Source organism: Aphanomyces invadans (assembly GCF_000520115.1).
Source record: "Aphanomyces invadans strain NJM9701 unplaced genomic scaffold supercont1.4, whole genome shotgun sequence".
Lineage (NCBI taxonomy): Eukaryota > Oomycota > Saprolegniomycetes > Saprolegniales > Verrucalvaceae > Aphanomyces > Aphanomyces invadans.
Genome location: NW_008580149.1, coordinates 757,262 through 780,819, shown reverse-complemented (window position 1 = coordinate 780,819; position 23,558 = coordinate 757,262). Strand labels below are relative to the sequence as shown.

Here is a 23,558-nt window from a genome sequence, read left to right as displayed (position 1 = left end):
AAATGCGTGGTTTTCACCCCTCGGTTCCTCCTTCTCAACCAGCTCTCGACGTCGCTTGCGCTGTACGATGGACTGCACCGCCTCAACACCGTGCTGCCACCGCACGACATGCAGCCGTTCATTGGGCACTTGAAGCTGCCCGTGCGGCGGCGACACCGCGCGCGAGTCCAGTACTTGTCGACGCAACGGATCCACGAAAGCTCGGGAAAGTTCAGCCTCGACGTCGTTGGGCCCACCGATTTGAGTCTAGTCGCCAACACGAACAAGACCCCCAACGCAACCACGGCACGAGGTACACCTGGCGCTGTGGGTCGTCCTCTGAGCCGATGTCATGCCCTTGTTGATGGCAGGGAATCCGCCGTCGACGAAAGCGCCGATGATGGTGGACCACACCCATGCCCCGCTCGACGTCGTGCGCGTACACACGAGAATGTGTGGACCAACATTTGTGTCGGTCGTACGAGCCGTCACACGGGTGGACGAGGTGGCGTACCGCCTCGATAACGAGACGGCATCGCATGTGCTGTACTACCGCCAAGTGGGCGTCGATAGCCCAACGAACGGATGGAAGGAGCTGGGGCCTGGCAAATCCACCGTGTACGTGTGGGCGGAGCCTTTGGCCCTCCATCAGGTACGGCCGTGGTCTCACGATGTAGTCCAATTGAACGTTGTATCCATTTCCATAGCTGTCCATTTGCTTGCGCCACGAAGACGCGGCGGCGCGGCCGTCGCAACGGCAGCTCTGGACCACCCGTGCCACGAAACTCAACGGGCTTCTCTTGGCTCCACGAAAACAAAGCACGGGCATCGAGTTGAAAGGAATGGGCAGTGGTAGTGGGGGGGGGCGATGGGCCACGCCACCACCTACGTCGGCCAAACCCCAATCGTCTGCGGGCGCGCAACCACCGACTTCCCAGTATGTCCATCATGCCAAACAGTTTGGCTATGCATCGTCGTTGCTGTCGGAGCGGAAAGGTCTGGGCTTGGACGACGTTGAGGCCATCCATTTGGATGTGATCGGGCTCCAAATGGCGCTGGTCCGGCCGACCACCACGGCATCCACCGCGACATCGCTTGGCGGTGCTTCCTCTGGCAACTCCACCCACTCGACGACGCCACAAGGCGCCGAGACTACGAAACTCGTGAACCATACTCTCTTAGCTCCGTCGGACCTCCTCTCCAAGCCGTTCCTGCAAAAACCAAAGCGCCACACGAGCTACGCGCGCATTGAGAACGACGGCGTCACGCGGGTGTTGCGCGTGCGGGACACGACCGGTCTCGACGACGAGAAAGCTAGATTTGTCAAGGAAGAAGCGCGGGTCCAGCGGTTGCTGTTTCACCTGCTCGCGCTGCAATGCGGGTCAGCGTTTGCATCCGTTCACTTGTCCGCAGAACCGGGCCATCTTCGCCGTGGGTTGTCCCCGTTGGTGGACCACAAGCCAAGGTCGACGCCGTTCTCTTCGGGGCACCGCCGCACGGCCTCGGCTGTTGCGTCGACGCGGTCCCAGTCGTCCCCATTGTGCTCCTCGACCTCTGCCATGCACCGATCGTTGCGAACGTCGTCGTGTGTCCACGAGAGTGTATTGCAGAAGGATGGCAGCAACATGGGTGGCCTCGACGAGTTGGGGGGCCGTGGGGGGGCGATGGGCTTGACACTGTTTCAGTCGATGATGGAGCCCCCTCCCACGGCAGCAATCCACCGAACGGAGGCGGCAAACCGAGCCTTGTACGACCGAATCGTACCTTACATGACCACGCCCGTGCTAGAAGACGTGAATCAAGTGCTGATCCAAGTTGTGTCTGCGTCGGGACTCAAGGCTGCGGCGCCCGCCGACGGCGGGTGGAGCAACCCGTACTGCATCGTCACGATGGCCCCGACAGCGAACGGTTCGACCGCCACGATCAGTTGTGGTGGACACCCTGGCCCATCCAGTCGCTTTGCCACGATCGCATCGTCCAAGCTCACGTTAGCCATGGCAAAGCGGATGGAGCAGCGCACATACTACATCGAGCGCACGATGGACCCGGTGTGGCGAGACCAAGTGTTTTTGTTCGAGAAAGCACACGGCCCCGACACCCCGTGCACTGTCCAAATCGACGTTCGGTCGCATTCACCGCTGGGAAAGCATGTTTTCCTGGGGCGCGCGGTCGTTGGCATTGACGGCGGCGCGCTAGCCAAACACGTCACGATCAAGTTGGTCGGAGCCAAGGCGCACCACGTCGTGACGGGTACAATCGACGTTGTGGTCGAGACAGCGCGCACGCAATCCCAACTCGTCGAGTACTGGTACCACCAATTGCGGCAGCGGGCTCAAGTCTTGAGCGCGCAGTTGGTGTACCTTCGATCGAGGGTACGCCAGATCGACATGGAGCGCGCGATGGAGCACAAGCGCAAGCTGAACGTGGCGGCCGAGCCCCACTCGAAGCAAGTCAAAGGGCGGACCAAGGCCAAGGCGCTGTTGCTCCAGAACAAAGATAAACTCGTCGCCCACAAGAACAAACTCAAGGACAAATGGACGCAGCAACTCCAGCAACTCCAGCACCCCATCCACATGAACGAGAAATTGGCGCATTTTCGGGACGTCGCCGAGAAGCGATGGCTCCAAGAAGTCAAGAAACTTCACAAAGCAAACGTCCGCACGAGCATCTTGCACGTCAAGCGGTTGTTTGCCAAGGATAGCACGTCGTCCGCCGGTGGTGCAAGTGCGGCTACCGGACGCGCTGCCAAGGTACCGACGGCCACGCGAGGCCATGCACGCCGACTCTTCATGTCGTTGGTCTAATGTCGTGTGATGGCAGGATCATGGCGGGCTCTCTTTCAAGGCATCCATGAACAAATTTCGCAGCGTCCACCACGTCAAGCCACACCAATCTGCCAATTCCAACACCGACTACGTCGACGAGATCAAGCGGTATGAAAACAAGTTGTGGCGCGCGCACGTCCGTCCGCCAAAATTCACCACCGCGTCCATTGGCGTGCGTAGGTGCTACCGCCGGCTCGTTCGTAGCGGAGGGAATGTCGTCGTGGGGGTGGCAGAAGGGCGGCACTTTGGTCGGCTCGGCGTCGACAAAGTCCACTGCGTCGTGCTGTGCCAAGACACGACCTTCGTCACACCCAAGGCCAAGGCGGAGGACGTGGTCATGTGGCCAGCGGGTACGGCGGGAGCGAGCCCTGTGCCAAAGGTACGCAATCTGGGTCTGTTTGCGTGGAATCGCCGCCGCCGTGTGTGATGTGCCTTGGGACTGTGATGGAGCCATGCCTGGCATTAGATTCCCCTTCGGCGGCACCGCGGGGAGTTGGTCGTGCATGTCGTGGGGACGTCGAAACGAGCGTCGACCGGGCGGATCGTCGGCCACGTTCGCGTGCCCATGGACGTTGCGCTCGACTACTGCGGCCGACACGGCGGGACATTCTCGACGTGGTTTCCGATAGCTCCCCTCGCCGACGCGGCGCCGTTGGAGCTCGATCTGCACAAACTCGTCCACCCCGTCGAGATGAAGCTCGGGTACTCGTCACCGCCGTCGTCCGCGCCTTGCATCCACCTCTCGATGACGTACGAGCCCGAGCAGTCGAGCTTTGTGCTGGGCCACGTCCGTTCGTATGTGAGTGTGGTTGTGGGCGAGCTGGCGCTGTCGTTGTCAGCTCCCGTCTCGGCCATGGACCACTCGAAAGACAACACGGTCGAGACCCATGAGATGCTTCGGATTTCGTTTGCTGGGATTGACGTGAAGTGCCTCACGTCGTCCAAGCAATGCCAGTGGACGGTCGACTTGGATTCGTTCCAGGTCGACAATCAGCGCAGCGCCGCTCTCAACCAGACGGACGTGCCCGTGATGGTGTCCCGCGCGAGCCACGAGATGGCGTGCGGTGGAACCGCCAAACCCGTCAAGCCTTTGCTCCAGGCCGTCGTGATCACCCATCCAAGAAAGGACCAGCAGCAGCACGTCGACACTTCTTCATCGTCTCGTCCGACCGGCGGGTCCCCGACCAACTCTACTGGCCGGCGAGGAGGACCCACCGGGTTGAGTACCGACACCGCGGCTCGCCACATCACCCACATTGAGCTCGTGGCCCTTTCAATCGACGAAACGGACTGGACATTTGACGAGGTCATGTTGCGGACATTGTACGATGTGTGCGAGCGGCTGTACGACAAGCACCAGCCCGTCTTTGGCAGTGCCATTGGCGCGGGGGCAAGTCCGGTCGGCGCAGTCGTCGCGCCGGCGATCGCAGGCATCGCGTCCGTGTATATTGCCCGTCTCGACGTCCGACCGTTCAAATGCAACGTCACGTTTCGAAAGTCGACGTCGTACGCGCCAACGACGGCCGCCGCGATGCCAAACACCCATCGCAAGGCCAAGTTTATGCATTCGTTTGTGGCGGCGATATTCAACCTTGCCAACACGATCGAGAACGCACCGCTCGAGTTTAACGCGCTGCGACTGGACCATGAAATAACAGACTTCCACCATGTACGTCGCGCGCGGCAAACGTCAGCGCCTGCCATGCGACGCGTACTTGAATCGGTGGGCTGACTTGTGCCGTGGCTGTCTCTAGCTCCAAGATCACGTGTTCCAGCACTACACGACCAATGTCCTGCGGCAGCTCTACAAACTCATTGGTACAGCGCATTCTATCGTCGGCCGTGGCGACATTCCGTTTGCCCTCATCCCACGACATGCTTCTTGGAGAAGGATGACGATGTGACGATGACTCGTAGGCTCGATGAACTTTATGGGGAACCCGGTGGGGCTTGCGGCGAACGTTGCCGGTGGGGTGCGCGACTTTGTCGTGCAGCCGTACGCGGGGTTGACGTCTGGGGGACCATCCGGGCTTGTCCGGGGACTTACAAAAGGCACTGCGTCTCTGCTGGGGCACACCGCGTTCGGTCTCTTTGATACGACGTCACGGATGACGGGCGCGATGGGAAACACGGTCGTGGCGTTCTCTCGGGATCGTGTGTTCAAAGCCAAGCGGAACGTGTACGCGCTGGCGCGGCCCACGACCCGTCGCGATCAGCTTCGTTTGGACATCCAGAAACTCAAGCACGACGTGTGCTCGGGTATCATCGGGGGGCTCACCGGCCTCGTTCTGGATCCGATACGAGGAGGCCGGCGGGGGGGCCTGCGGGGCTTTGCCGGAGGCGTGGCCCAAGGCCTGTCGGGCGTCCTTGTCAAGCCCGTCGTCGGCGCCATCGATTTGGCTACCCACGTCGTTGAAGGCGCGCGCGATGTTGCCGGGCTTGCCTTCGGAACGAAAAAGACGGCCTTCGATAAGCTACGAAAACGCATGTCCCATGTGTTTGGCGCCGACGGTCGATTACTGCCCCACGACGCGTCCGAGATATGGAGCACGGTACGTTGACAGGATGGGCATGCCGCCCGGGGTGACGCTCATGGCGTGCATGTTGTAAAGGCGGTTGTCGCCTACCTGCACGCCACATCGCGACAACAGCATGCCACGTCGGGTGTTCATAAGGTCACTGACATGGACCCGCCCATGCAACTCGTATGGGCGACGGCATTCAAGACAGACGTGGGCCGTGTGAGTCTGGTTGTGGTGCGAAAGTGCGAGTTGCTGTGCGCCGAGATATCGACGGCCAACTGGCAGCAGCCGCGGTTGCTGTGGCGCGTGCCGACGGATCGGGTCGCATTTGTCGAACGCGTGGCAGCCGTCCACTTGGCTGTGCACTTTCGACGGAGCGTCGAGGACCAAGCCCGGCCATTCAAAGTGGCCAAAACGACGCCCGCCAAGCGCGGCCTCCATCGCCCTCGGGCTGACAGCTGCCCGTCCCCCAAGCTGTGCAAAATCGACGGCAGCAGCAGCGAGACATGCAACAAGGACGACATCGATGACCTAGACACGGTCGAAGTGGTCGTCACGGCCGCATGGGAAGACGCGCGGCACTTCGAGCGCGACGCTGCCAAGATGGCTCAGCTCGTGGCGGTCTTGCGTCACCAGTATGCATTTGTAGGTTCCATCCGGGATGACGTGGACGGGGATGGCGACGACGCGTCCGAACGACGGACGAAATGGGTGGTCGACCCGCCGACGCTTCCATCGACCACGGCGCTGCAGCAGTTTGCATTCCAGCGCCTCCACGTAACGCAGGAAACACTCAAGACGCAGTACTGCGTCAATGACGAAGACCTAGCAAAGTTGGAGCGATGTCCATGGACTGAATTCGATGGCCACGACGCAGTCAGGTTGTGGGCTGGGTGTGCCGACCCACCTTCCAATGGTGCGTTGTCAGCTCCAGCAGGGGCCGATGCGAAGAAAGCAGGGGCGAAACCACGAGCCCCGTCTTTGGTCACGCCGGGCTCCACACGATGAATCGTCGAGCGATCGGCGGGAGGTAGTTGACAGCGTTTACGGGACGCGATAATGCCCACACAAGCGTTTGGTGCATGTCAACACGAATGGGTCGATTCGGTCCCTCCTCCGGCGCAGGTTCCTGCCTATCGACGTTCGATCGAGAGCTCCAAAACGCATGAGTGGCGAGGGCGTCGCCCGCGACGAAGTGGAAGAGGTAGAGCTCAACGGCGACGTCCCAACGCAAATGCCGGATGCTTTTACTGTTCGAACCATGCAGCCGCACGTTCTGCCCAATGCGTTGTTTGATGCCGTGACCATGTCAACCATGCTCCGTCCTTCTGGACTTGCTTCGTCGTAGCTTCGCCAAACGACGAAGCTGCTGATGGACAGTCAAGGCGCCTCACATACACCGCGCCCCGTCGCCACAGCCATGACGTCGCTGCCCCTTCACCGCCGCCTCGTTTATGCATTGCCAAATCGGCATGTCGTGGGCGTCCGACGTTAAAAATGCAGTCCGATGTTCCTAAACTTGGGAACATCGTCGTGGAAAGAACAGCTACCAACCCATTGTCCTTCTGACGGGGGAGAGGATCGAGCGGCCTCGGTACACGTTCGTTCGTGCCGTTCTCTCACGGCATCGTTGGATTCCGCAGACTTGTCGAGCCTGCGTATGCAAGACCATGGCAACGATGGCATCTACTTGACCAAGTATTGCACGAGTGCAAATCCTCGCTGTACGGTGGCTGCCACCAGTCGTGCCCACAATGACGTCAAAGCGGACGGTGGAGTCGCCGGCGACTCGACTGGCCGACGTTCGACGAGATCGACGTGGGCCGTGAGTTCGGCCTGCTCACGCTGGCGAGCTTGAGCTCGTCGCCACTTTGCTTCGCTGATCGCCATCATGACTGTACAGTTGGACGGGTTGACGAGGTGGGGGAGTGTCTCGGCCAGGTACAAGCACACATCATAGCGCTTGCACTCGGCTGCCGCTTCGATGGCGCGATGGGTGCACCCTTCCGTGCGGTTGGCGTAGAGGAACTGGACGATGTCGAGGTAGCCGCCGCACGCGGCCGAGTTGAATGCGCTGGTCGTCGCGCCTTCCGTCCGATGAACGTGCAAAAACTTGACGACGTCCAAGTGACCAAACGAGCAAGCGTTGTTCATGGCATACGTCGTGCAGCTCTCGGTCCGGTGCTCGTGGAGGAACTGCACCACGTCCAGGTGACCATACGTGGCCGCTTGGTCCATCGCCATCGTCGTGCAGCCTTCGGTGCGGTGAGTATGGAGGAACTGGACCACGTCCAAATGGCCAAACCACGCTGCCAAGTCCATGGCTTGGGTCGTGCACCCCTCGGTCCGATGGACATGGAGGAACTCCACGACATCCAAGTGCCCTCCCTGCGCCGCCCACTCCATCGTGAGCGGACAAAACTCGCCCGTTCCAGTCGTATGCAAGTACTCGATGATCGGCAGCGACCCGCGGAATGCCGCGATCGCGGTTGGATGGACGTACGTCGGGACATGGAGAACGGTAAACAGGTGGTGAAACAAGTCGACTTGGTGGTGCTGAATCGCCCAGTGAAGGAGAACAAGCGAGAGGGTGTCGGAGGTGCGGAGAAGGCGCGGGAGGTCTGCCGGGGTCCGCGTGGCATACCATGGGACGAAGATCGCCCCGAACGCTTCGAGCTGCAAGTGGAGGAAGGCAGGATCCCGTCGCAGGAGAAAGTTTGGGCACACGCTCGAATGCCGTGGGTTCGGGCCGCGGTTGATGTAGTGAGCCAGGACAAACTGGTGAAACGGATGCAGGTCGACCGGCCAACCTGTTTGAAAGACCGTGATCCCGCGAAACACGTGGCGGTCCGCCAGCACCGCTTGCATGGTCGGGCGCAATCGAATGTCGAAATGGCACGTCCGGATCGTCCTGCCCTCTGTCGATGCGCTGACAACTCATCCCCCGTCGAAGCGCTGCATTCATGACAACTCGAAAGTGGGACGAGGGGGTTCGTTCCGGTGGCGATCATGGGTGGTCCACGTGGCGTCCGACACGATGCTGGCGACGATTCGGTCGGCCATCTCATGGACGAGTACATGGCGAGAGCATGGGGTAGGACGCTGTACAACGTTATCGAAGTCAACGCGACGTGCCGTGAAAGGGATGGGCACAACGCGCTCCAGATACGTGCCCCTGAACGCGCTGTCCAACGTGCTGCATGTAGCTTACAGAGTCCGGTACGACTGACATCGACTGGCGCGTGGGGGCGGGTCGGTTATTGCCGAGGCAACCCCCAGCTGGTCGAGGCTGCCGCCAATTGTAGCCAACACAACGTTAGTGGTAGGTTCCATCGCTAGCTTGAACAACAAATCAAGCGATCGCGGCTGCATAGCAAGGTATTTGCTGAACAAGTTTGCGCCCGGCACGTTGCTGGAGATAGAATGTGGCATACACGGCAGGCTCGTGATGCAGTTCTGGCTGTAGCGTTCTCGAGTTATGCTCACACGCTTGCGTTTCGTTGTGGCCACGATGGCCCACGGCAGCAGGAAGCGGCGATCCCCGTGATGTTACTTTTATGCGCACTAAATTGCAAGGTTGCTGCAACTTAGCTCCGTGCGCCAAATCGCATGGCTGCCGCGATCTAGCTCCGGGCGGCAGGATTCAGGCTGGCTGCCGAAGTTACAACATGAAAACGCTGGTGCGGACGTGGACGTCGGGTTGGCTTCGGAGCCTCCAAATCGGCTCACGCCGTGACCTGTTCAGGAAAGCATGCCTCACGCTCCATGTACTTGTTCGAGCTGCACGTTGCTCGGACAACGCGTTCCACCAGTACAGATGTGACACCCAATGTATCGAGCTGAACGAGTCCATGCGCTGCTGCTTCCGTGGAGTATGCACGTGCAGCATTTCAATCATTGGACTTGCTGTTGAGTACACCTTTCCTGCGTTTTCGCGCTCGAGGACGAGCTAGTCGAGATGCACAATAATCTTGCACCACGAGTAAACTCGTCAAGGTGTTTATTGAACGGGACTCCATGGGCACACTCGGGCACCCGCAGCCCATGATCGGTGGCGCCGCAGGTCAAGATGAAGTTGAATTCGCCTTGTACGGCGGTCGGACTCCTGGGTCTTCCTATGGGGCGACTCATGCAGCGCCGCCAGGACGGCCACCGTCGTCACCACAACTGATATCGGACGCAAAATAGTGTTATCTTCATACCATCACACTAATTCACAATCAGTCGCGATGTCCGGATAAGACGTTTATATCCGTATTCGGTGGGTCTCCCTCCGCAATCGGACTACGGTAGATCAACTTGGCAGAAGATGGAAGTCGGGAGCCGCGTCCTCGTGGTCGGCGGGAAGACGGGCGTCGTCCGCTTCATGGGTACGACAGACTTTGCCCAAGGGGAATGGGTCGGTATTGAGTTGGACGGCCCGGACGGCAAGAACGACGGCGAAATCAATGGTGTGCGATACTTCACGTGTGAGCCGCTCTACGGCCTGTTTGCCAAGAAATCGCAAGTGCGGTTGGCGCGAGTGAGTCTTGGATACGGCGCAGCCAACCCCATGGCCACGTCGTCAACTACTAGCCGATTGCAGCAGATGCGCGACAAGCGGACGTCATCGTCTACCAACTTGATTCCGCCCTCCACGACGACAGGTGCTGCTGGGACCAAGAAAACAATCCCCAAAGTCGACTCGAGTCCCAAGCTTGTGTCATCAGCGTCGAGTGTTAAGTCCCCCACGGCAAACAAAGCATCAGCTCGGTTGTCGGGCGTGTTGTCGCCTACTGCAGCATCATCTGCATGCAAAGATGCCCCGAATACCGTTGATGCTGACATGATCACGTTGGAATTACAGGAAGCAAATGCCAAGATCAATGCGCTGCAGGCTGAGCTGGAAGCGAAAGCTGCACGCATCACAGACTTGGAAGCGGACATTGTTCAAGCAACGGCGCAACTCGCCGAGGCGACTGCCTCGATGGCGCTGCCTGCCACTGTGGCCGAGGGCACGCCTGCAGTCGCCATTCCACCGCCGATCGTCCACACCGAAGACAATCTTCCGACATCGCCACGAGCCATGTACGAAGAGAAACTACGGTCCCTCCGCGACGAGGGTATTGCTCTCGCCGCGAAAATGCGGCGTGACATGGAGATCACGGTGACCAAGATGGAAAAAGAATGGGAGGACAAGGAAGCGCACATGCTCGTAACTTTGGAAGCGGCAGAGGCGCGTGCCGCATCTCTGGAAAGCGAAGTCGTGGGTTTGCGCTCTCGAAACTCGGCGCTCGTTGCCGCCGAACATGCCCGCGCCGAGGAGGTGGCGCAGTGGACGGCAAAGCTCGGGGTCGTCCATCGCAAAGTGGAGGCGCAGGCGGCGACGATTGCCGACCTCCAGGACGTTGTCGAGCTGCTCACGCTGGAGAAGGAAACATTGGCGATGGACAAAGAAATTGCAGAAGAACGGATCGACGAACTGGAAGCGCAAGCCGCGACCGCCGCAATCGTCCAGCAGAATGCGTTTTCCACCACAGCAGCGTCGTCGTTTACCGACGGAAGCGCGTCCGCCGTCCAAGAAGAGAACGCAAAATTGCGCCAAGCATTGCTGGCCATGCACGAGCGATACACGGATGAAAAATCCACCTTGACGAAGGAGCTGAGAGACGCCACTAAGCTCGTGAACGAACTGTCTCGGTACCGCGACGAAGTCGAGAATGTGAATGCCAAGTACACGGCTGCGACCGCCGCGATCGAAGAGCTCAAGGAGAGTTTGGACATGGCCAGTGCGTACGAATCGATGGTGGAGACGTTGACCGAGACCAACTTGGCGTTGGGTGACGAGGTAGCTGACTTGAAGACGTCGGTTGCGTCGCTCGAGTCGCTCAAGGAAATGAGCGACGAAATGGAGCACCAGCATGACATGTTGGCGAAGGCGCTGCAGGAAGAGCTGGGCGCGGCCAAGCAAAAGGTGGCGGACCTCACCGCCGCCGCCGCCATCGCTGCCACTACGATTGAAGACAAAGACCGCACGATTTTGCGGTTCCGCGACGTCGTTGCCCGCCACCGCGACGAAGTTGCAGCATTGCGCGAAAAACTCCGCATGGAAGCTGGCGAACTCGAAAGCATGAAGGACACTACCCAGAGCATCATGTCGCAATCGATGCAGCTCCGTCAAGCGTTGCAAGCGGCGCAAGCCAGCAACATGGACGCCAACCGACAGAAACTCGCCGCTCAGGAAATGGCGCTAGAGCACGACTGGTGGCAAACTCTTGTGCCGATCGGCGTGCTGCAGGACGCTGATCGCCGCCAGTTGGCTGTGCGCAAGATGGCCCTTCGTGTGACGACCAAGAGTTGCTGGCTCTTGGAAATGCTGGCACCGGCCGTCCTGGAGCCACGTTCGTCAAGCACAACCACATACGCCACCGAAGGCGACGTCGCAGAAGCCTCAGAGAAGGCCCAACCTGCAAGCAACCACAGCCACGAAGCGGCGACTGCGCTCGCGTTGTGGAAACTGCGGCAAGGAATGAGCCACGTCACACGGCAACTGCACGCTACCACGGTCGACACCAAGTGGCAAGAGTTGCTGCTGTTGCTGGACAACTCATGGGCTCAAGTCGATGCGTTGCTCGATGCCGCGTTGCAAGAGTGGGCAGCAGAAGGGGCGTTAAGTCCTGGACACGACCTGCAGCCAGGGGTCGGCGCCCGCCTTGTCCATGCCGTCCACGAGTGGCTGCGGCTCGTCGGACCCAAGTTGGAGCCGCTAAGTGCTGTCAACGCCGTCACGGTTGGCAGCGTCAAGTTGGTCTTGCAATCGCAATCGTTTCAATTGGCGTTGCAATGCACGGCATTGGGAGACGATGGGCTGCGCGCCGCTGTGTGGCAGCTCTACTCGCGTGTGGCCGCCGAGCTCAAGGATGCCACGTCCCCCGACGTGCTCGACAACGGCACTACCCACGACGACGTCCCGCTGGGTGCCAACCACACGTTGGTCGATCAATTGAATGTGTTGGTTGCGTACAGCAAGTCGGTCACGTCGATCCCGCCCTTTATTGAACGCGTCAACGAGTGGACAAAACAAGTTACCAAGGGCGGGCTGTTGGATGCATTGGCCGTTGATCCAAAGCGTCCCGACAAGCCGGTGCTCGTGCCATTGCACGAGTTGCGCGCAGAGCATATTCGCACCGACCTGGCCCATGCGGCGTCGTTGCTCGCGGCCATCGAAGAAACGACGGAAGTGTGCCACAAACTCCAAACCCGCGTCAAAGAAATGGAAAAGGCCGACAGTCATGCCCGGATGGTCATTGCAAAGCACGAAGCCGACATCGCTCGCCTCGACTCTGAACGCCTCGGCCAAGTCGAGATGGCTCGGAAGCTCGCCGACCAACTCGAAACCGAACGAGCCCAATGCGACGCGTTGCTCACGGAGCAGCACAAGGAACGCGCGGCACTCGAATCCGCCAACCGTTCCCTTCGCAAGTCGCTGCGCCGTGTCAGTGACTTGAATGTCAAAACAAGTCCGTCACAGGACGCGAGCACCGCCGATCCTGCGTGTTCCAGTGCGGTGGCTCAGCCAAATAACACCGCCAGCAACAAGGCGTTGCACGTGCTACACGAGCAGCTTCTCGCTGCTCGAATCGAGTTGGCATTGGCGCGGCTTCCACCTGTCAACGTGCCCAAGCGGTTGGAGTCATCGGGGCACGAAAACGCTGGATTGACTGCTTGTTCCATGGAGGTCGCCGCACTGACGACCAAGGTGTTGACGCTCAGTGCCTTGCCCGAGTTGGTCGATCTCTCCAAGACCAACTGTACCAACGACGACGTCAAGGTGGCCCAATTGCTCCGGGAATGCCATGCTGTCAAGGCCAAGGTGTCTGAAACACTGGCGGGCATGCATGCCGATGTTGGCGCTGCTGTCCGCGGGGGCGAAGTGTTCTTCACAGGGCGCAGCTGCGACCCTCGGCCTCAAGACCACGCGTTTCAAACCAAGAACCCGGTCGGTCGACTCTGGTTCGCTGGCCATGGCACGGATGGACATTCGATCCGAGGGGGGCGCGTCGTCCCGGTCGTGCTCAATGCGGCCGAGATGCGCCTCTTGTCGAGGGCGATTACCCTGGCGTAAGAGGATCCTTTGCACCAGTGAACAGTGCATTTTTGTGGATTTTAACGTCGACGCATGGAGCTGGCCGTCGAGGAAGGCACGAGGGGGGCTGGCACAGGGTGGTGTTGTGAGGAGACGATTGGAGAAGTATCATTGGTGGAAAAGAGGATTGAAATGCGTTCATTTTAAATGTTTTTAGCCAGTGAGATTCAAGCTTGTGTCAATTGCCTTCGATGCTTGTGGCGCGGCAATGGCTGGCGGGTCGACGAATGCTGTCCCAAGTCACACAACAGACGCTCTACCTCCACATATCTCCATGCGGCGACTGGTGGACTGGAAGCAGCATGTATGCAGCGAAACATCTCTCGTCCGACTACGTCAAGTCGCTGCCTCTGCCTGACCCATTCGAAGAGTCGGTGCTTGCCGCCCTCTCGGACAAGGCCTTTCAGCACATGTATGATACTGGAACCCTCGACCCCACACTCGTACATCCCGCCGTAGAGTCTGCTAGCGACGGGAAGTCGGATTAATGCATCCATGTCTGGAATCGCATGCATGATATACCACAACACACTGCAATACCATGTGCTGTGATGACTCTCCCTCTGGCTCGTACTCGTACCATGACGAGGGCAAACAGGGATCTAGCACGACGAGGCGTAACGACAAGCCTTTCATGCGCGTGTATGTAAGCTGGGTCAACAGGATGATTCATGCCCCGACGATTCAAGTCGTGAGCGGCACGCCATTCGACGACTTGTATCCGTGGGTCAAGCAGTTAAACAAGGACTGCTCGCCGTCCTGCAAGCACCGACGGAACACAACGTCGTCCATGTGGTGGAACAGAAAATCTATACTTCAGTGGTTTTGGCCTTTTTCGCACGCGACGGCTGCACTATCTCGTTCGACGTGTCCACAGCCACTGCGCCGTCACCGGTCGAGCGGGACGATTCCACCGCTTGGAGGGTGGGGCCGGCGGCCTTCTTCACCCAGCCGGCGTGCACAAAGAAATCGTAAATGGTCCCGGTCTTGGTCGCATCTACACACATTGGTGCGCCACCCGCGTCAGGTTGCATGCACGAGCGAGCACAACTGTCGCGGTCGTACCAATTTTCACGATTTTCTGCGCCGCGGTTGGGTCCAAGTGGCCCAGCCGAAAGCTTTCTCGAACCAACGCTTCCTTGATCACCAAATATTGCTACGGCCAAAATCATGCGATGGTTTTCTGCCGTGCCAACGTACCTTTGGCAGCAATTGCATTTTCAAGCACAACTCCTTTTCGGATGGAGTCAGCAAATGGGCACCAGGGGCGCCGTCGAGTGCGAGGCATGCTTTATCGTTTGGGGTATTCCCGTCACCTCCTACGGACACGATCAGACCATCCCTCGAAAACACACCCAACGGCGCGTACTTGCATTGGCGCCGTCTTGCCCGCGACTGAGCCATCGGCTGTGGCGCTTGGCCGAGTTTCCTTTCGATTCGTACAAATACGATGCACTACGTGCGCACCCAACACGGAATGAATATTCACACAGTCGCATGTAGTTGGCCACAATCGAGACAAACGCCGGGGCGACATGCAGGATTCGCATCGGTTCTCAAAAAGATGTCACGATCAAACCTGTCGACCCCACCGCGGCCAACAAACCATTTCACGGGACTGCCATAGACGAATGTGTTTCCAACCGACCATGACAAGTTTGATGCAAAATATATATCGTCATCCAAAGGAACGACACGTCCAACGAATGGAATTATACCGCCCTGCGGACACATACCTCTCGCGGGACTTTTGCAGCGCCTGGTCGACTTCGCGTTTTCGCTTGTCTTGTTCGTACAACTCGGCTTCAGCCAGCGTGCGGATGCCATGGCGACGGTACTCTTGGAGCAGCGCAATTTGCTTTCTCAACCGCATCGCGGCGACTAGCCCACCGACAAGGGCATCGTGTTCTTCTTTGGAATGAAACCTGGCAAACGGCCGAAGTTGCATGACCAGTTCCCGCTCGTCCTTGGGCCGGCGGCGTTCGTTTTGCTGGTACTTTTTGTAGTCTAGCAACTGGTGCTCGATCACAAATTTTTTGCGCCGCTCGCGCTCGTCGAGCTTGGCGTTGTAGATGGCGATAACTTTCAACTTGAGTTCGCGTTCGGTCGGGTGGTCGTCCTCGGAAAACTCCATGTCGGCAAGGATGAGTTCGGCATCGTTGTCGTGCTCAACATCAAAGTCTCCACGTAGCGGCATGTACCCCGCCAACGCACTGCCCATCTTTTCTTTGTCGTCGTCTGCGGCGTTCGTGGCAGCATTGGAACGGGACTGCTTTTCAGGTGAGTCGGGCGTCATCGACAGCTTCAAGTAGTTGACCACGTAGTGCGATTCGCACTTTTTGTCTGTCTTGGTACCGACATGCTCGGCAATATCCTTCCAGTTCCCCATGCCAAACATCTCGATCCCCTCCAAGAGCAACAGCTCCTCGTCAGCAGTCCACTCGCTGTCGAGAATGGAAAACGATAAGCAATCCGACACCATGTACGAGTGGTTCTTGCGGTGTCCTGGCACGCCAGGTACTTCCTCCACCCCCGAAGAGAAACATTCAATGCACAGGACGACCGGCCCTTTCTCGGACGGTGTCACAGGACATTCCGCACACGTAATGCGAATCATCCGGGTCAAGTCCCGCGTGCAATGCATGCATGTGACCTATCGCAGAAAATGAATCAGTTCAATGCACCATTGTATCGCACTCACCTTTTCCTTTGTCTCTCCCATGGTGCGCAACGTTGTCGGCGGCGCCGGTGCTGGACAAGATCCGCGGCAAAGTCGAATTGCACGGGAAATATCGACCCAGAGGAATTTTATCCAATCAAAGCGCGATCAATTATATTTTTATCCAATCCGACTTTAGGTGTTTTCGCTCCAAAATATTATCCGGCGAATTATCCGAACGCTAGGAATCACACTGCTGACGAGGAAGCTGGAAGCAAAGGATGCCTCCACCCCAACTGGAGCCACCACGACAGCGAGAATGCCGTCGCACTCGGGAGGAACGTAAGGTGCATTACGACAGCGCCATCTCATTATTCGCATAGCATTCGCTCGCTCGCCTCGCAACTTTGTTTCGAATCGGTTTTTCCACACGTCTGCTCAAGCGCCAAGACTCCTATCGACGCAGCCTTAGCTACAAATCTGCATGGATAAGCTTCTTGGCGCTGCAATGAGCATGAGCGCAACTTGCAACCCGATTCGAGGGAATTGGGTCCATAGCTCAAACCTCCGAGTCGTTTCGACGCCTAACACTAATGTGTAGTGAATCGATGGATGCGATGGAACTGGAGATGGCTCGAGTGGTGCTTCTATATCTAATGTGTCATGTTACTGCTGCTTCGCATCGCTTTTGCCTGGTGGTGGCGTAGTCGCCGGATGGTCTTTAAGCAGTGCTTCCTTGGCCCGGTAGATCTTCGACTGAAGGTAGTACGACCCACCGCCATCCTTAGACGGCTCGTTGGCTTTGAAATATCGATCGAACTGCTTTTCAATGTCCGCAATCGATGGCACACCCTGTAGGTTGAGCACTTCCAACGCTTGTTCCTTCGACATCTTGTTCTTCAACGAGACTGTCGCCGTCTCGACAGTCTTTCCGTTCTTGGCATTTACCACGGCTTGTTGGTACGCTTGCACGAACGCCTTGGACACGACGCCGGCACCGGCCACCACAATGTTCGCGATCAAGCGTGCGATCTGCCCCGACATCGTCCCGTTTTTTCCTGACCAACAAGAGTAAGCTCTGAATGCAACCCCAAATAGTGTTCGTTGACCATCCATAATATATTGTTTACTGTAATGCAGATATTATTTTCTTGAAGAGCATCCTGACACTATTCATATCCTTCGGCAAAGTTCGTTTTCGTCGAATCGTCGAATCGAATTAGTGTGATTGTCACACTAAATCTGCGTGTGGTTTTGCTGATATACCTAGTAATACTAACATCGCTGAAAAATTGTCCGAAAATCACAACTCCATCCTGCACCTCCCAACTCGAGCATGCTCTCCGTACTATGCTTGGTCATTTTGGCCACCTACACGTAGGCGGCGAGAGGCTCAGACTGGGAGGTAACTTGATTTGATTATTGAAAAGCTGCCTTGTTTCGGGGTTTCAAAGGCGTGAGAAAAAAATGTCGTCGAGCTCAACAAAATACTTGCTGGAAAAACGCAAATCTGTTTATGCCAGGTCACACCTCTTTAAGCCATGCGCGGTTACCAGATATCATGCGGCTCTTGGTCAACAAGAAACCACTGATTTTGGTGGAAGTGTTGGATGACGGGACTCGAAGCTTGTAGCAACAAACACGCAACGGAAATCGAATTCGAATGTTTTGGCGGGGTCCGTTTTTTCTATTTTAACCTTCGGGAAGAGGCGTTTAACCTATTTAACGTGTTTTCGTCGCCAATGTCGATGCCACCCTTGCACAACCCGCCTACGTGCCATACTCGTTAAGATGCCCCTCGGCAAGCTCTTTGGCGGACTGTTCAAGAAGAAGGACTCGACGGTCGCGGAACCTGCTGCCTTGCCGGTACCGGCACCCCGCGTCGTTGTGGCCGCTCCATTACCCCCGCGGCCGGCGACCTCCAACAACCATGCGGACGAGAAATCCACGGCCGACGATGGTGACCTGTCCCCACAGCCACCTGGCCTTGGGTTTTCTGGTGAGTACGAGTTCATCAAAGAGCTTGGGAAGGGTGCAACGGCAGTCGTCAAGCTGTGCCGTCGGTTGCACCCGAACGCAGAGAATCAAGCGGAGGACGAATTCGACAACTTGGTGGCGTTGAAGGAGTTCAAAACGTCGCTCCTCAAGAAGATCAAGGAATTCAAACGCGAAGGACGGCGCATGGTACGACGGCGTCACCAAGGACGTTTATGTTTCATGGTTCGGTACACTAGGTGGTGTCGACTGCCCTGGACAAAGTCCAAGTCGAGATCGCCATCATGAAGAAGCTGTCGCACCCCAACTTGGTGTCGCTCGACGCCGTTCTTGACGACGGCAGCGAACTCCTCGTTCTTGTCTTGGAATACGCTCCCTTTGGCCAAGTCATGGTCTGGGACGGCGACGAACAGACTTACCGCCCCATGCTCGATCCCAAGATATTGAGTTACTTTCCCGCCGCTCCCGCACATCCCGTGCAGTACGCGCCGAACGGTTTCCCCGAGCACCTCGCGCGCATGTTCTTTCGCGAGCTCGTCGACGGGCTCGAATACCTCCACACGAACAGCATTTGCCACCGGTAAGTCGACGGCCATTGCGGGTCACAGCACTAGTCGTCGAGCCCCTTCTTTCTTTGTTGCTCCATTTGGGGTTATTCGAGTCGTGATGCTTGCGCTGCTTGATCTTGGCCGTGATGTATATCTTTGGTGGAGCATCCCCCCCCCGAACGTGGACTCTATTCACGCTTCCCTGTGGCATGTCAGTGATCTCAAGCCCGAGAACATTCTCGTGGGCAAGCATGGGGTGGTCAAGATCGCCGACTTTGGTGTTGCCCACTTCTTCGACGACTCGACCAACGCTAACGCGCCCGTGGATAACAATGCGACCGAGGCGACTTCGAGCAAAGGCTTTGTGACCAACTCGGCTGGAACGTATGCGTACATGCCGCCCGAGTCGCTTGTGTCGGTAGGTCTAGGCAATTCTTGTCGCTTCAACTGTATCTAGCATCACGAAACAACGACCTAGGCGCCATACAGCGCCTTTGTCGCCGACATCTGGGCCCTCGGTGTCACGTTGTACGCGCTCCTGTTTGGCAAATTGCCGTACTTTTCTTCCGACGTGACCGAGCTCTTTGACATGATTCAAACGGTGCCGGTCGTCGTACCGGAGGCGGCTTCCCCTGAGCTTCACGAGTTGCTCCTTGGATTGCTCGAGAAGGACCCGACCAAGCGCTTCAAGTTTAACCAGATCCGAGTGCATCCGTGGGTTATCCAAGACCTGGGCGCTGACGCCGTCGCAGCGTTCCAATCCCGCAGCCACGACGCCGTCGAGATCTCGGACCATGACGTCGAGCATGCATTGACCAAGATCTCGTCCGTGTCGACCATCACGACCATGAAACTCCGCGGCAAGAAATGGGCGATGAAGGCGCGCCAAAAGACCCTCGAGCGGAATGCGTCCTCCACGAGCGTCCGCAGCGACACGAGCGACCCTCCCACCGATAACATTCAAGCGGCTTAGACATCATCATTCCCCTATTTTAATGTGACACATCGGATTTGGTGCTGTTGTGGGTGGAGCCTCAACAAGTCGCCACCACGAGGTCGTGCGCCTGCGAGTACCTGTCCTCTCTTCTCGTGGACGTAGTACGAAACCAAGACCATGCCGTTCCTTGCTACCCCCTCCCAAGATGGAATGCGTGGTCCTCCCACAAGCACTTCAAGGCGAACCAAGTATGGTGCTGCATGAGACGCCCACGAGACGGTGATATGATCGTGCATGATGACAGGATGCCGTCGCTACGCATCCTCGTTGTTGACTCTGCTGAGATAAGGTCGTTCATCTGCCGCAATCTCTGCTCAATCAACCTAATTGAGCATCCACACGACGACATCACGTTCGTCCCGGATTGTCATGAAATTGTGAAGGGAACGAGCCAACTTCTCATGGCGCACATCTACTTTGGATCGTCAAGCAAGTCGGATTCCATCCCGCACACCGTGCGTGGATGCATGTACGGCGGCTGTTTTGTTGTCGATCGCACGCCGGATGCACATTTTGTTGTGACACTTGATTGGTCCATTTCAAACGTTGATTCAATTTGGAGTATTTTCTAACATTCACCACATATCTCCTGAAAGGTCCCAAATTTCGCCTCAATTTCCCAGGAATCCCGACAAGATTCGCCGATTCACCGAATTTGTTATGAATTCTTGATGCCTCTCGTTGGTCGCAAAATTCCTTACAATTGCACGACCGACGACCACAGTGTGCTCGCTCGTTGCCGCACTCTGACTTTCGACGCGGATCATGCTGCTGCGAACGACATGGCTGGCTGGTACGCGCACTCCTCAGTGAACATGATGCATCTCCCTCCGATCTCACCCAACGCTATGTCCAGTTGTGGTGCTGCTGGTCGCGTCGTCACCCGCTGTTAAGAAAGGCACGTTCCCTGCCCTCGACAAGAAGAACCCTGTGTGCACGTTCGCCGTCGACAAGATCCGAATCAAAGGCGACCCTGAGTCTGACGCGCCCAAGTTTTACAAGAAGAGTAAGGCGTGTAAAGGACCACAGGGGTATGCGATCCAGGATTGTCAACTCAAACAATGCCAGTGCAGAAAGTTCCACACCCACGTGGACGCGTCGACCCAAGTGGTCACGACATGGGCCGAGTGTCAACCCACGAAGAAGGACAGCACCGAGTGTGTCGGTGCCGACATGCGCTATTGCGAGAACCTACTTCGCGGCAAGGATCCGTTGAGCAAGTCAGCTGCCGGGGCATCCAAGAATGGCCGCAACACGACAGACGGCGAATCCTCGTCCAAGTCTTCGCATTCTTCTGCCAAGCAGTCCAAGTCTCTCAGCAGTAGTGGCACCAACTCCGCATCGTCGCTCAACACGGCTCCAAGCGACAAGAACGCTAAAAATGCCAAAGACGCAGGAAGCTTCCCTGTGGTTGCCGTCGTGCTAGCCAGCGTCGGCGTCATTCTCGCTATCGTGGGGGGTACGTGGCTCGTCGTGTCCAAGAAGAAAAAACCAAACACGTCTGCCTTGAACGGCGGTTCTGGAGGCGCGGCCAAGGATCCGCAGGGCCTCGAATTCGATGACTTTGACGACGACGACCACAACCACAAGGACCTGTACACCGATGCCAAGTCGACTTCCGCCGCAGTTCACACAGTCGCCGTTCCGGCGCCGCCCGCCCGCCGCCACTCGAGCGGCTCCATCTCATCCGTTTCGTCCAGCGACGACGATGACGACGACGACAAGCACGACGCCGAGCACGATGACACGTGGACTGCGTACAGTAAAAAGTAATTTACATGGGTGTCCATGTCGTGTCGATATCTGTGTCCGCTTTTGCAAAACACGCGAGACGACTTTTCGTTTGGCAGTGTCATGCTGCTGCCACGTCATTGTGAACTGGGCAACCACAACGATTCATTGGATATCCGAGAGCGCACCGACAACGTCGATACTGGTGCGAACGTGGCTCGACTACGAATTGCAGCGCACCTCGAGTTGCTTGGCAGCTTGCTATTGCCTACTCTCGATGGCTGCGTGGCGATGTTGCTTGGTGGACATGGCTCATGAAGGGATCGTACATGTGAGGAACTAGCCTTGCCAAACTCATAGCTGAAATGTTGTGTTTGAGGTTGCATGCGTGAATATCCAAGCATCGTTTGAGACTGCATAACAGCGGCGCGACTTCTTGGTAAGGCACAGAGCCATCACGACCAAGCAGGTTGTTATCGTATAGCGTGTCTGGCCGCCGTTCCAGTGGGAGAATCGGGTAAAATTTTCGCCCGATTCCACGATGCACATTCCAAGACATGCTTGTTCACCACCTAATCTAGCACACCCAACACCGCATATGGGCCTTCTGTATTGCGGTTCACGTCCTTCCTGGCCCATACCATCACACGTCTGGTTTGAGTCGTCCTTTGAACGCTGCGCCCACCGACGCCACTTGCGTACCGCTGGCGTCCGCGTCGCGGCATCGACGATTGAAATTTTGTTTGCGTTCCAGCGACAGTGTTGTCGCTATGTCGTCCTAATGAACCAATCAAAACATTGCCTATCAATTTTCAGAGTGTGGATTGGTCCATTTCGTTCCCATCTTGCCCTGCAACTCCTCCCCTTCCGCCAATCAAATGCACGCAATCCCCACATTTGACGCCGATTGGTCCGTCGAGTAGCAAATCCAATGCATTTGTAGTCTCGTCCCAATAAAGTTTGCTTTGGATCCAGCACTTAGCAGGGATTTCCTCTGTGGTGGCAGCTAAACTCGACCGTTTGTAAGTACAGTTAAACCTATTTTCAATATAGATAAATAAATACGCATTATTACGACCTGATTAATCGAAATTGCATTACAGTGCAGAAGCGAAGGTCGAAGGTACGGTTGCGAACGGGACGCTATGGCATCAATGCGAAGGCCCGCGGATTGCTCGCATCCCACGGCTCGTGCAAGCAAGCAAAGCCGGCCTGTGGTGTTCAGTGAATAGAGAATCAAGACAGGATGGAGGCGGCTGCGCGGATTTCACTTGTGCCGTGCGGCCGTTGTTCCCTGCTATGGATTGTGAGTTGCGTCCGCACGACGTCGCACTTAATTGGATTCATTCCACGTCGTGGGGTTGCTGACGAAGTCGCCCGTGCCGCCTTTGCATTGACCGGGCGTGTGGTCACGACCTATTCATTCTCGAATTCTCCTTCAACATGCAAGTTCCGTTGATTGTGTCTGCCTTGGTGGCCGCCGCTGCCGCTGATTTGGCGTGCGTTGCCGAGTACGGCCTGTGCGACACTGGCGCCCCCTGCTGCAATGCAAACAGCACGTGCCATCGCTTCGACGACAACGTGGCCCAGTGCTTACCTGCATCGCACCAAGTCAAGAATACCCACGAGCGCGCCGCATCCGGTGAAGCGAAGCGAGTCTGCGCCACGACGTGGAGCCAATGCGACGGCCAGAACTGGCCCAACGGTGTGTGCTGTATCAGCCCGAACGACCGTTGTGTCAAGCACAACGACTACTACTCGCAATGCATCCCCATGTCGTCGACGACGTCCGTGCCCACGCAGGCCAACGCGCGGTGCAGCGAAAACTGGAGCCAGTGCAACGGCCAAAACTGGCCCAACGGCGTGTGCTGCAAGGATCCTTTGTTCCAATGCAACTTCAAGAACCAGTACCTGTCGCTGTGCGAGCCCAAGCGGGCTGCGAAGGCGGCGGAAGCGTCGTGCACCAACGTAAGTGTCGTGGGTGATGCCACATACTGCGTAAAAGGCGCCATCTGCGGCGACGAAGGTGACGTATGTCCCAAGAAGGGAGACACTGCCGTCGGCGATTGTATCTCAACTCTCATGAGCTACGTCGGTGCCACGTCGAGCTGCGTCGCCCCAGCCGACGCGACTTGCCAGAAGATTCCCAGTGGCGCCCGTGGATGTGTGTTTGGTTC

At 57.4% G+C, this 23,558-nt stretch overlaps 9 protein-coding genes across 9 annotated transcripts in view; 6 read left to right on the top strand and 3 right to left on the bottom strand.

Moving 5' to 3' along the window:
• Positions 1–108: 108 nt before the first annotated feature.
• Positions 109–6,334, top strand: H310_02722 (hypothetical protein; the record flags this gene model as incomplete). Its single annotated transcript, XM_008866319.1, has 9 exons — positions 109–292; positions 351–631; positions 687–2,729; positions 2,800–2,912; positions 2,985–3,183; positions 3,271–4,473; positions 4,559–4,622; positions 4,722–5,356; positions 5,417–6,334. The coding sequence occupies 9 exons, from the start codon at positions 109–111 to the stop codon at positions 6,332–6,334; spliced, it is 5,640 nt and encodes a 1,879-aa protein (XP_008864541.1).
• Positions 6,335–7,012: 678 nt separating this feature from the next.
• On the bottom strand, positions 7,013–8,194 carry H310_02721 (hypothetical protein; the record flags this gene model as incomplete). Its single annotated transcript, XM_008866318.1, has 1 exon — positions 7,013–8,194. One exon carries the CDS (start codon positions 8,192–8,194, stop codon positions 7,013–7,015), a length of 1,182 nt encoding a protein of 393 aa, XP_008864540.1.
• A 1,441-nt stretch (positions 8,195–9,635) lies between these two features.
• H310_02720 (hypothetical protein) lies at positions 9,636–13,430 on the top strand (the record flags this gene model as incomplete). Its single annotated transcript, XM_008866317.1, has 1 exon — positions 9,636–13,430. One exon carries the CDS (start codon positions 9,636–9,638, stop codon positions 13,428–13,430), a length of 3,795 nt encoding a protein of 1,264 aa, XP_008864539.1.
• Positions 13,431–13,753: 323 nt separating this feature from the next.
• H310_02719 (hypothetical protein) lies at positions 13,754–13,939 on the top strand (the record flags this gene model as incomplete). The annotated part of the gene is made up of 1 exon (XM_008866316.1): positions 13,754–13,939. The coding sequence occupies one exon, from the start codon at positions 13,754–13,756 to the stop codon at positions 13,937–13,939; it is 186 nt and encodes a 61-aa protein (XP_008864538.1).
• A 294-nt stretch (positions 13,940–14,233) lies between these two features.
• On the bottom strand, positions 14,234–16,234 carry H310_02718 (hypothetical protein). Its single transcript, XM_008866315.1, has 6 exons — positions 16,153–16,234; positions 15,188–16,104; positions 14,821–14,906; positions 14,652–14,770; positions 14,517–14,607; positions 14,234–14,448 (listed from the first exon to the last, which is right to left on the bottom strand). The coding sequence occupies exons 1-6, from the start codon at positions 16,171–16,173 to the stop codon at positions 14,261–14,263; spliced, it is 1,422 nt and encodes a 473-aa protein (XP_008864537.1). The 5' UTR covers positions 16,174–16,234; the 3' UTR covers positions 14,234–14,260.
• Positions 16,235–16,740: 506 nt separating this feature from the next.
• Positions 16,741–17,188, bottom strand: H310_02717 (hypothetical protein). The gene has a single exon (XM_008866314.1). It carries the CDS (start codon positions 17,152–17,154, stop codon positions 16,777–16,779), a length of 378 nt encoding a protein of 125 aa, XP_008864536.1. The 5' UTR covers positions 17,155–17,188; the 3' UTR covers positions 16,741–16,776.
• A 659-nt stretch (positions 17,189–17,847) lies between these two features.
• Positions 17,848–19,716, top strand: H310_02716 (CAMKK protein kinase). The gene is made up of 4 exons (XM_008866313.1): positions 17,848–18,294; positions 18,345–18,685; positions 18,870–19,071; positions 19,132–19,716. Exons 1-4 carry the CDS (start codon positions 17,902–17,904, stop codon positions 19,624–19,626), a joined length of 1,431 nt encoding a protein of 476 aa, XP_008864535.1. The 5' UTR covers positions 17,848–17,901; the 3' UTR covers positions 19,627–19,716.
• Positions 19,717–20,355: 639 nt separating this feature from the next.
• On the top strand, positions 20,356–21,452 carry H310_02715 (hypothetical protein). The gene is made up of 2 exons (XM_008866312.1): positions 20,356–20,443; positions 20,507–21,452. The coding sequence occupies exons 1-2, from the start codon at positions 20,416–20,418 to the stop codon at positions 21,421–21,423; spliced, it is 945 nt and encodes a 314-aa protein (XP_008864534.1). The 5' UTR covers positions 20,356–20,415; the 3' UTR covers positions 21,424–21,452.
• A 1,288-nt stretch (positions 21,453–22,740) lies between these two features.
• The window catches only part of H310_02714 (hypothetical protein), a gene marked incomplete at its 3' end in the record, with an annotated part of 3,478 nt that continues 2,660 nt past the window's right edge, over positions 22,741–23,558 (top strand). Inside the window, exon 1 of the mRNA XM_008866311.1 lies at positions 22,741–23,530. Coding sequence (XP_008864533.1) covers positions 22,825–23,530 — 706 coding nt within the window. The 5' untranslated portion in view covers positions 22,741–22,824. The remainder of the gene's footprint in view (positions 23,531–23,558) is intronic.